General features: G+C 38.4%; 1 protein-coding gene across 2 annotated transcripts in view; it reads right to left on the bottom strand.

The window, feature by feature from the left end:
• Positions 1-1240: 1240 nt before the first annotated feature.
• LOC131538819 (NACHT, LRR and PYD domains-containing protein 14-like) overlaps positions 1241-12187 on the bottom strand; it is a 16173-nt gene continuing 5226 nt past the window's right edge. The window contains exons 2-6 of one of the 2 annotated variants that reach the window (XM_058772971.1): positions 8593-8766; positions 8089-8262; positions 7830-8003; positions 7658-7704; positions 1241-1957 (exon numbers count right to left, since the gene is read on the bottom strand). In XM_058772971.1, the coding sequence (XP_058628954.1) occupies positions 1374-1957; positions 7658-7704; positions 7830-8003; positions 8089-8262; positions 8593-8766 (1153 nt within the window). In that variant the 3' untranslated portion in view covers positions 1241-1373. The remainder of the gene's footprint in view (positions 1958-7657; positions 7705-7829; positions 8004-8088; positions 8263-8592; positions 8767-12187) is intronic. The other variant, XM_058772965.1, reaches the window with a different exon arrangement.

Raw genomic sequence — 12187 nt, 5'->3', positions numbered from 1 at the left:
AGTGTGAAAATCCAGTGTTTGGGATATTGTGGAGGATGAATGTAAGAAGCTGTGTAACCCCCAACATCACTTCATGCTGCGGAGGGCAAGTGCTCATGACTTACAAACATTCTCTTTCACTGAGTTGTTGGAAGATCTGAAGAGACTCCCCATTTATATTCAGTGTGTTATTTAAACCCAAGTTTTGTTTGTGCTGTTGTGTGACTGGCACGTTGTGTATCGGGGGCTTTGTTTGTGCTCAATCCAGAGTCTATCTGGGAACTGTGGGATTACAAATTTATTTAAATGTTTAATTTAGATTCCAATGTAATAATATACAAACTGAAGAAGTTATATACATTGTATTTAGCATTTATGGTGAAGATGGTGACATCAGATGAACGACTGTGATATACAAAGTTTGTAGCAAGAGGTTGTCAGTTCCTGTTCTCTTATTGTAAGTGAAATGAGCCAGACGACGGAGACTCTTGCCTTTTGTTTGTAATTGCTCTTGATGCCCCTGCCCCAATCTTTGGGCAGTTAAGCTGATTAGATTAGGAGTGGTTAAATGGGGAAGGATGCTATACCTGAATACTTCATTTGCATGCTTTGTTTAAGGTCATCACCCGGTGCTTTGTTTCCATTCCTAAGCACTGCCCCCTAAATGTATATACACTACAATGTATCACTGCTTTTAGTTAGACTTGGATGACTACAGCGACGCACAGCGAGTTCTCAGAGTAACTTCTGTATGAAAGATATCCCAACGTCTCCTGGTCTCTGCTTCGACAAGAGGAATAAAAGTTTCCTACAGAACTAAAAACTAAAACATATAAATATTTTGACTTTATTTTGCCCGAAAAAGAAAATTTAAACGTATTTAAGTTTAACCAACTCAAAATAATAATTTGGAGGCCTGCCACCGTTACACAGTGACTGATGCAAACCATCATTCATCAACCTGCTTTCCTGCAGTCTGTGTTCTTCTGACTTCTGTTTTGTAGTAAGTAATGAATATGATTAAATCAGCGCAGACAGAAAAATAAAGCAGACGATCAGGAGACGGATTCATTCTGAGTTTCATTCTGCTGATCTCAATCACATTCATCATTATTCATACTGTCATCAGTTCACATCAGATTCAAAAACCACTTCATCATTAAATCAGTCACTAATACACTTTTATTACATTTGATAATCAGTTTACAATAGAAATATTAAAGCAAACTTATTCATCTGTTCAAGATTCAGAGCAATATGTGTCTGATCTAGATTTATAACTTCTAGATTAATAATGAAAAACTATTTAATTATGAATGAATACAAATGTAATGATGTGAGATTTGATGAGTTTGTGTGCATGTGAACATCAGAAAGATTTACAGAGAGTCTCTCTATAGTTTAATATCACACAGAGACACCGAAGAACCAGAATAACCAACCCTGAATCCAGCACAGAGGGGTTCAGTGAATGTGGTGTTGAGTGTGTGTAAGCGTGTTAGTGTGTGTGTGTCAGAGACGCTGTAGAAGGACAGAGAGCCGGTCGACACGTCCACATACACTCCTACTCTATTACATACACGCATATTCATCACATACACTCCTGCTCTATTAGAGGATGAACGGTCAGCAGGTATATCAGTTCTGTTATTATTGTGCCAGACAGTGAATCTGTTATCAGAGTAGATCAGACTCCAGGATTTGTCATTGAATCCAAACTCACAGTCTTCTCTCCCTCCTTTCCTGTTGATTCCTTTATATGACACTGATATATCAGCATAATCTCCGCTCCATTCAGTCTCCCAGTAACAGCGTCCAGTCAGACTCTCAACACACAGAACCTGCTCATGCTCATCAAATCTCTCTGGATGATCAGGATACAGCTGATGATCTTTCACTCGTGTGATCTTCTTGTTCTCATCAGACAGAATGAGTCGAGTGTGTGCTGTGTTTGGATCCAGTGTGAGATCACAGGCATCTGAACACAAGAAGAGAGAAACATCAAGAACAACACAACAGTGAAGATGTCTGTGTGTGTTTAAAGCTAAAGTCCAGACTGTCCTCACTCTTCTCAAATGTGTTCACTAATATAGTGAAAGCTGTTGAAGAGCGACTAGTGATTCAGATCTCACTAGCAGTGCTGGTCCTAGACTTCTGGAGCCCAAACAAAACTCTGTGAAAAACCCTGTCAGGCCTAAAACAGTGCAGACTAGTGTTGTGTAAAGCAGCGGTTGTGGGTTTATCATGAATACAAGTCAAGTCAGCTTTATTTCTATAACGCTTTCTACAGTACAGATTGTTTCAAAGCAGTAACAGATTGAGATTGTGCTGTAAACCAGCTCTAACAAGCCAATAGTGTGATTCTAGAGCTCGAGTCAGTTCAGTGTTGATTCAGTTCAGTTCAGTAAGTGTAAAGTTCATCAGTTGTACAGACAGACTGTATATACAGTGTATTTGTGCTCATACACACACTCCACTGAACTCTGAACACACACACATTTTGAGGACCTCCACTGGAAAGGAAATATAGAGACTGGACGTCTATATTTGTGTTATATTTAGGGCTGTCGCGATAACCGCAATATCGAAATACCGTGCTATTGATGAGCATAACCACAAAGGAATGCAACAACCACAGCAACCGCGATATTTCAGTGTTTTCTTTTTCGTAAGGTTACACCCTTCTTGTTTTACACTTCGTGCATGTGTACTGAATATTAGTAATGATAACAATGTGTACCATGCTGATTTGCACAGAGGCTCAGTAAATTTGCACTTAACAAGCCTAAACAGACCATGTAGTTATCGCTGCAGCCCGGAGACCAGCAAGTGGGAGGAGCTTATGCCGCAAGTAGGCTGGATTTAACGCATTTTCATAGTAGTTTAAACTGAAATTCTTAAGTTTTGTCATTATTGTGTGTATCCAATACCATTTACTGTCAACATTGAAATCATGTCTTTACACCTTTTGCCATGCTTAGTGATGGTGTCATTTTAAATCCTTTAACTGTAGCAAATTAAGCATATTTCTGGATATTACATTTTACTTCTACAATTCTTCTACAGTAGCCTACCAAGGAACATTAAAGTGAGATGCAATTGCACTTAGGAGATAAATGTGTGATACATAAAGAAAATGTTGAGTACTGTAAAGAAAATGTTACCATTTGCCTGCACTGCATATTTTTTTAAATCAAATTACAGCAAATGACAGACTAATGTTCTTCAGAACATGTTACACAAATCAGTGTATTTATTCGAAATCTCAGGGTGGGTAAATGGTAAATTTTATTTCTGATGAATCAAATTATGTACAATCATTCATTCAGCACAATAGACTTGCATGCAGTGGACACTGCGAAATTCCTTCCGCATTTCTTCCGAGTAAATTCCACGGAGCTCGCCTCGCTTGGCCTTCCTAACATAACCTGGTGGGTACACAAGAAGCACAATGAGCACTAGGGTTATCCCAAATTTAAAACATTCTCCCCGTGCCATCCAATATGCATGACTTTATTCTCTTGTTGAACATGTACAAACATTTCAAGAATAATTTCTCAGCTCTTTAGGTCTATGCTATGCAAGGTGTCCAGAAATTTTAAGGGCCGACATTAGCCCAAGTAAATTAGACTTTATTACTATTTTTAAATGAAGTATTCCTTTTAAAAACCACTAGACAAAATTCACCATTCATTTACACAAAACTCATTATTGTTTATTATTAGTATTAAATAAAAATAAAATGTTATTTAAACTATGTTTTAATTCTATTACATTGTGGATTAGGAGGTTAGGAGATGTGTTCTAATACTTTTGAAAATGTACCTTATTCTTTAGAAAATTACACTGTAAAAAGTGAACAGTTGGATCAACAACAACAACAAAAAATACTTCAATTGGTAACACGTAAAAAATAAGTTTTTTTTTTCAGCTTAATGTATTACCTTTATTTGTAATAAATTAAGTTAAAAAAAAATTAATCTCAGTTTGTCTGTTGGGGAACCATCAAAATAAAGGGTTAGCATATATTTAGCAGACATACTACTAATACTCCAATGACTGCTAGTTGACGTAGTTGCACAGTTACTTAATAACAGCTGTCTAAAGGGTACCATCAAAATAATCAAACTGATATTAAAATAAACATAGTTCAAAGCAATCTGATCTGATATCTGATCTTATGGCTGTTTGAGAGAAAAAAAATATTACTATTATTATTACTATACTCATTGTATACTCACTGATGGCTTTAAGTAAAGTGGGCATAAGAAAAGTGGCAAGATATGAGACTTATAATACATTATAACTATGAGAAATATAATCCATTGTAACTTAAGTGGATGCAACGTGTTCACTGTGTGTTATAAATCATCATACTCTTAAAAGCTATAACAACTAAGTAAATATAATACATTAAAACTGTTCTCATGAATATTCATAGAAAGTGTTACAAAATTACAATGCAATGCAATTACATTACCTGCTTATGGTCTTCGGTATCCATAACCTGGAGAGCAAATTAGTTGTTTGTAGAAAAAAAAAAGATATTGTCAGGCACATTACAGATTGTAAGCTGTGTGTGGTACCAAGAAAACTTTGTACAAAAGCCACCAAGAAAATGCACTTTTCACAGCTTGTAATATTTTTTACAAAACAAAACAAACAAAAATTGTACATCACGCTTGCCTCTTCCACTCATCTACTGTGCCACCGCTGAAAGTCGTCTTCTTCGAGTTTTTGACAGAACGCAAAAAAATTGCCCACTACCGCCACCAGGAGCATGAACCGATACTACAACCCCCTTGACAGCTTAAGTCCCACCCACATGCGACTGGCTCCAACCTCCGTTTATACCCATCTCATATTTGTCAGTCAGAGTCAAGGATCAGAACTAACTGTATGTATATAGGCTAACAATATACTAATGATCTTATTGTCAGGTTTATGTTTTGTTATGTGGACCGTTATTTTGTCATTCTCTTCTGTTTACTTCACTTCCTGTTTCAACGCGAATTTAATTTCGGTTTGGTTGGTTCCTGAATATGACCTCCTTACATCGTAACACATGCACACACAGATTATATATATGCGGTAATACCGCGCTATTGAGCCACTCAAAATTACCGCAAGGGAAATTCCTTAACCGCGACAGCCCTAGTTAATTTGTGTTAATATGTATTTCAGTTGTAGTGTAATTGAATACTCCTGCTTTAGACTGATGGTGATTGTTGTTAAAGCTGACAGGAGTCACACACCGCTTCAGGACTGAACAGAAATATCTTCATTTCTTACACATTAAAATACATCAGTGACGCCTGCTGGAACATTTTCTAGACAGGACTGAACCACATCCAACTATTTTAGCAAACATCTGAAATTATTTAATGCTACACAGTTAAACAAAAAGTTAACTGAAGACAGAATATGTTGAAAACTTGAAACATATTTTAAATAAAGATTACTGATTGATTATTGTTTGGTCAAGTTCAGGTTTAAGTTTGAGGATAACGTTTGTTCAGGGTAAACTAAAAATACTTCATTTTCATTATTCATAATTTATATATAATTTAAAATTGAATGGAACCCAGAAAATAACGGAAAACTGAATTTGGTAAAGATAAAACTATAAAACTCAATTAATTAGACAGGCTTTTGATTTAATAAAATTTGATTTAATCATTAAAACAGGATATAGAAAAATGAAAATGGCACAAAAAAAAAAGAATTTGGAAATAAAACGGATTTTATAGGGCCCTAGAATTATATAATATAATATATTATATTATATAGTGATGAGTGGGTTGCCTCCCCCCTTATTGTCATCACCACCCCGTCCCTTGTTCGCCACCCTTCACCAGGCTCCCGACGGGAGTGGGTGTGCGAGAGAGGAGGGGCGTGGAAACAGCGAGGGCTGGCGGCGTGTGATGAGGCACACCTGAACTGAACGGAGCCTCATCACCGCCACTGTTTAAATGCCGAGCGCGCCTCTCCTCGAAAGACCTGTCTCTACCCCCGTGCATGCACGCTAGTGTCCTCGTGGGTCCATAAAGGGAGCGTGGAGGGACTTCCGTGTAGCCAGAGACGTGAGCTGCCGGACCCGCGGTCCGGACGAGACCGCACCCGTGTTACAGCCATAGGGCCAAGATGCCGGGCCGAACAAGTCCCGCTGAATGCCGTGGACCAAGAGTAAGAGCCGGCGCTATGAGGAAGCCGCCGCCCCTCGCGCCCCGGACCCGAGTGGGAGCGCGTGCGGCCGCCGGACTCCGCCCCTTACCTGGACCCTCCCTTCCAGAACACTGCCCTCCTTCACAATCCCCGCAGCACGACGAGGACACCAGACCCCCTGTTTGTTTTGGACACTTTATTCCCTTTGGACACTTTATTTTATTGTTTTTGTTTAATAAAAGCCTCTCCGAGGCCTGACGCCACACCCACTGTGTCTGTCGTTGGCTCCTCCCGTCACTATATATATATATTTATGTGTGGTAATAAAAATAGATGCAAGAGAACAATAGCCTTTAAAATTACTTAAAATACCTATATAATAGCAATAATGCAATAGTAATTAGTTTAAATAAAGTATCAAAAGCAAGAAATCATATGGTTTTATTGAACAAAACTGTTATAAACAATAGAGCTAATGTAGATTACACATTAAACACAGGCCTGTTCTGTGCTGTTCACTTTCACACTGCTGCTAAAGATATGTTACTTTGTTCACTCTTCATTTCACAGATTTATTAATGTCTACACAATGTTCTTTTAAATAACGATGACATTTAAAGCCATAAAAAGTGTTAAATACCTTAATTAGTATAAGAAAAAAGATCTGATGGGTAGGATAAAATGTCCGGACACTAAGATGAATTTAGTGTTTCTGATGTTTCAGTGTGGATATGAGAAGCTTTTGGAAAACACTTGTAAACTCTAGTGTGGACAGCTTTAAAATGAAAATAATTTTTTCAAATGGATCTGAATTAATAATCATGTGTCAAGACACATCATTACCATCAATGCATGATGTCTAAGTCCAAAACAAAATTAAATAAATATAAATCCCTATTTATTAAAAGAAAGATATTTTCATGTGACTCTAAAGCTAAATCCACATATTACTGTTCTGTTTACATTATGTAGTGATTTGCTTCTTAAATCATCTTTGAGAGTAAAGGAGTCCCCTGGTGCTCACCGACACTGCTAACTCGTTAAAAAAGACATTAAAGACTTTATTAACCTGATAGAAAAACAATGAAAGTCTATGAGATGAGCTCAGTGATACAGTCAAACAACCATCTGTGTCTGTGTGTGTGTGTGTGTGTGTGTGTGTGTGTGTGCATGCGTGTCTGTGAGAGTGTGTACCTGTTTTTCTATTCAGGTGGGGACTTAAACCTGAATACACACAGACTCATGGGGACTCGTGTCACGGTGGGGACCTAAATTGAGGTCTCCACGGGTAAACAAGCTAATAAATCACACAGAATTAAGTTTTTTGAAAATCTAAAAATGCCTGTAGTTTCCTGTAAGGAGTAGGTTTAGGTGTAGGGCAATAGAATATACGGTCTGTACAGTAGAAGAAGCATTACACCTATGGAGAGTCCCCACAAGGATAGCAAACCAGATGTGTGTGCGCGTGTGTGTGTTTCTGTGAGAGAGTGTGTGTGCGCGTTTATATTCCTACACTTTCGCAGTCCTGCTGTCATCATGATCTCTCCTCCATGATCCACACTATAAACACACAAATACACATTAATGTAGATCTGCATCATTCACACACACACACACACACACACACACACACACACACACACACACACACACGTGCAGTATGTCAGTATTAGTGTTTGACATACTTGAGTATCTGCAGTTTATAGCTTGGATCCTTCAGTTTGTGTTTGAGCAGCTGGACTTCTGAATCTCCTGGGTGATTGTAGCTCAGATCCAGCTCTCTCAGGTGTGAGGGGTTTGAACTCAGAGCTGAAGACAAATAAGCACAGCCTTCCTCTGACACCATACAGCCAGACAACCTACAGACACACACAGACAGATCATCTACAGACACACATCAACATTGTGACCAGCTGACTGTAAATGATTATATGTTGTTAATACCTCAGTATCTGCAGCTGACAGTTTGTACTCTTCAGTCCATCAGAAATAATTTTTACACCAGAGTCCTGCAGGTCATTGTTACTCAGATCCAGCTCTCTCAGGACACAGTTTGAGGACTGAAGAGCTGAAGACAAACTCTCACAACACTGATCATTGAGATTACAGACAGCAAGACTGGAAGAGAGAAGAACACACACATCAACAGTCAGATTATCTACATCAGGCATCCTCAAATCTGGCTCACTCCTGCAGAGTTTAGCTCTAATCAAACACACCTGAGCATGCTAATCAGAGTCTTCAAGATCATTAGAAAATCACAGGTAGGTGAGTTTGATCAGGTTTGGAGCTAAACTCTGCAGCAGATTGGCCCTCCAGGGAAAGATTTGAGGAACCCTGATCTACAGACACACACAGATCATCTACATACACACACAGTCAGATCATCTACAAACACACATCAACATTATGACCAGCTGACTGTAAATTATTATATGTTGTTAATACCTCAGTATCTGCAGCTGACAGTTTGTATTCTTCAGTCCATCAGAAATAAACTTTACACCAGAGTCCTGCAGGTGATTGTTACTCAGATCCAGCTCTCTCAGGACACAGTTTGAGGATTGAAGAGCTGAAGACACAATTTCACAATGCTGATCTGAGAGATCACAGCCAGAAAATCTGGAAGAGATTAAATACATTTTAAGAATTAACACAAACAGATCATCTACAGACACACAGATTAAATAACATTTAAGAATTCACATTAAAAATGTTTATGCTTCATTTTCAAAGCCTTCCTTATATGGTATCAGCCCATATATGGTATGGAAATTTAAGCAAATTTCTGCTTGCATCGTTGAGAAATCATTGTTTGTAACAGAGCAAAAAACACACTTTTTGCCAAACAAGCGCTCTCCAAAACATAAGAGCTCCAGTCATCTTCTCTCATGTTTTATAACTCTGTGCTGCTCAGTGAGCTGCAGTAGGTCAGATTGTGTCCAGCCCAGCGCCCATTCAGGGGTGTGATATTTGACAGCTCTGGGTCAGCAGAGCGTGAGCAGATGGGTAGAGAGAGGTTCCAGGACAGCGCTGAAGCTGTGTTGTGCCTGGGATATGTTTTGAAGGAGAGAATAACACGCTGAAAGGCTGATGCATCGGCATCACGGATAAATGCGGTCTTTGGTTATGAAAAGAAAAGTTATAGATAATGAAGAACGATCAGCGGCGCCGTGGAGAGGAGAGGACGCGCGTCTGGTGAAGGTTTATGAGCACTTTTCTCCCGTTTTGATAGAATCTTGACTTTGAAACGTGAAAGCACAGCTAACAATCTGATGAAGTGTTTATTGATAGTACAGCAGTACAGTACAGGATGCATTTCGGTGAATATACAGTAAATATACAGTGAGGAAAATAAGTATTTGAACACCCTGCTATTTTGCAGGTTCTCCCACTTAGAAATCATGGAGGGGTCTGAAATTGTCATCGTAGGTGCATGTCCACTGTGAGAGACATAATCTAAAAAAAAAAATCCAGAAATCACAATGTATGATTTTTTAACTATTTATTTGTATGATACAGCTGCAAATAAGTATTTGAACACCTGAGAAAATCAATGTTAATATTTGGTACAGTAGCCTTTGTTTGCAATTACAGAGGTCAAACGTTTCCTGTAGTTTTCACCAGGTTTGCACACACTGCAGGAGGGATTTTGGCCCACTCCTCCACACAGATCTTCACTAGATCAGTCAGGTTTCTGGCCTGTCGCTGAGAAACACGGAGTGCTTTCCTCCAAAGATTCTCTATTGGGTTTAGGTCTGAGACTGGCTAGGCCACGCCAGAACCTTGATATGCTTCTTACAGAGCCACTCCTTGGTTATCCTGGCTGTGTGCTTCGGGTCATTGTGATGTTGGAAGACCCAGCCTCGACCCATCTTCAATGCTCTAACTGAGGGAAGGAGGTTGTTCCCCAAAATCTCGCAATACATGGCCCCGGTCATCCTCTCCTTAATACAGTGCAGTCGCCCTGTCCCATGTGCAGAAAAACACCCCAAAGCATGATGCTACCACCCCATGCTTCACAGTAGGGATGGTGTTCTTGGGATGGTACTCATCATTATTCTTCCTCCAAACACGTTTAGTGGAATTATGACCAAAAGTTCTATTTTGGTCTCATCTGACCACATGACTTTCTCCCATGACTCCTCTGGATCATCCAAATGGTCATTGGCAAACTTAAGTCGGGCCTGGACATGTGCTGGTTTAAGCAGGGGAACCTTCCGTGCCATGCATGATTTCAAACCATGACGTCTTAGTGTATTACCAACAGTAACCTTGGAAGCGGTGGTCCCAGCTCTTTTCAGGTCATTGACCAGCTCCTCCCGTGTAGTTCTGGGCTGATTTCTCACCTTTCTTAGGATCATTGAGACCCCACGAGGTGAGATCTTGCATGGAGCCCCAGTCCGAGGAGATTGACAGTCATGTTTAGCTTCTTCCATTTTCTAATGATTGCTCCAACAGTGGACCTTTTTCACCAAGCTGCTTGGCAATTTCCCGTAGCCCTTTCCAGCCTTGTGGAGGTGTACAATTTTGTCTTTAGTGTCTTTGGACAGCTCTTTGGTCTTAGCCATGTTAGTAGTTGGATTCTTACTGATTGTATGGGGTGGACAGGTGTCTTTATGCAGCTAACGACCTCAAACAGGTGCATCTAATTTAGGATAATAAATGGAGTGGAGGTGGACATTTTAAAGGCAGACTAACAGGTCTTTGAGGGTCAGAATTCTAGCGGATAGAAAGGTGTTCAAATACTTATTTGCAGCTGTATCATACAAATAAATAGTTAAAAAATCATACATTGTGATTTCTGGATTTTTTATTTTTTAGATAAAAAAAATGATTTCTCCATGATTTCTAAGTGGGAGAACTTGCAAAATAGCAGGGTGTTCAAATACTTATTTTCCTCACTGTACATGGATTATTACAGTGCTGTGTGGATGAACAGTTATTGTTTGTTTGACGTTCTGAAGATCAGAGAGCAGTAACAGGCAGCTGTAGCAGCACGGAGGAGCTGTTTTCTTGTCTCTAGGAGGCAGCAGGTGATGCAGGGCTCAGGTGAAGATGAGCTGATGCTCTGAACAGTAGTCCAATACAGAATGCACATGAATGGAATGATATAAAGCTGGAGGATGTGGATTCTATTTTAGATTGTAATAGACCAGATATATTTTATAATTTATACAGTCTTGTGTCTCCTGAAAGAATAAAACTGATTGTAGAAAACACAAAATGTGAAATTTGGTCCACTTCGTTTATGCCACTTTGTCTATTACTACCTAGAAAAACATAAAAATGAAACATAATTCAATCAATAATCAAGAAAAGTGCTTATAGCACATAGTAAAATAGGTTTCTGGGTGTAATGTGTTTTATAAAGCCTGTTTTTGCAAAGGAAACTCAAAATGACACTTGTAGATGCAAAAAAGGACCATTTTACTCGCTTCATTTATAATGCAATAACTCCTGTTTAGAAGCTGTTATTGGAAAGATTATTTTTTCTGGTACATTTAGCCATCAAACAAAGTAAGTTGCAGAGAGCAGGACCAAATAGATCCTGAATAACAGAATTTATTTATTTATTTTGATCAAAATTATTTATTATTTATTTAGCCTTTTTAGTGTTCATTGTAATATTTGAAACATATATAATGTTATTTATAATGAATTACATTCATATTTTGTAGTTCAAAGGGTTTCCTTTACAATTAAACCTTTTTTTTTTCATTTCCTCCATTGTATGTGTGTCAGGGATGTGAATCGGCACTGGTTTCACGATTCAATTCGATTATGATTATCATGTCAACGATTCAATTCAATTCGATATCACGATGCATCACGATTATATAAAATTTATTTAGTGCATTTTATTAAATTATATAAACAGGCCATTTTTTTTAAATAATTGTTAATTAATTAATATATAATTAATTAATTATTGTTAAGAAATTAAAAGTAAAGCTTCAAAACATACAAGAAAATATAAAGTAATAAAGGGGGGAAAAGACAATTACAAGTGATAAAGCACTCCCAGATACTGAAAATGCTT

This window comes from Onychostoma macrolepis, chromosome 01, assembly GCF_012432095.1.
Source record: "Onychostoma macrolepis isolate SWU-2019 chromosome 01, ASM1243209v1, whole genome shotgun sequence".
Taxonomy (NCBI): domain Eukaryota; kingdom Metazoa; phylum Chordata; class Actinopteri; order Cypriniformes; family Cyprinidae; genus Onychostoma; species Onychostoma macrolepis.
The sequence above is the reverse complement of the archived record's forward strand: the minus strand, read 5'-3'. Positions and strand labels throughout refer to the sequence as shown.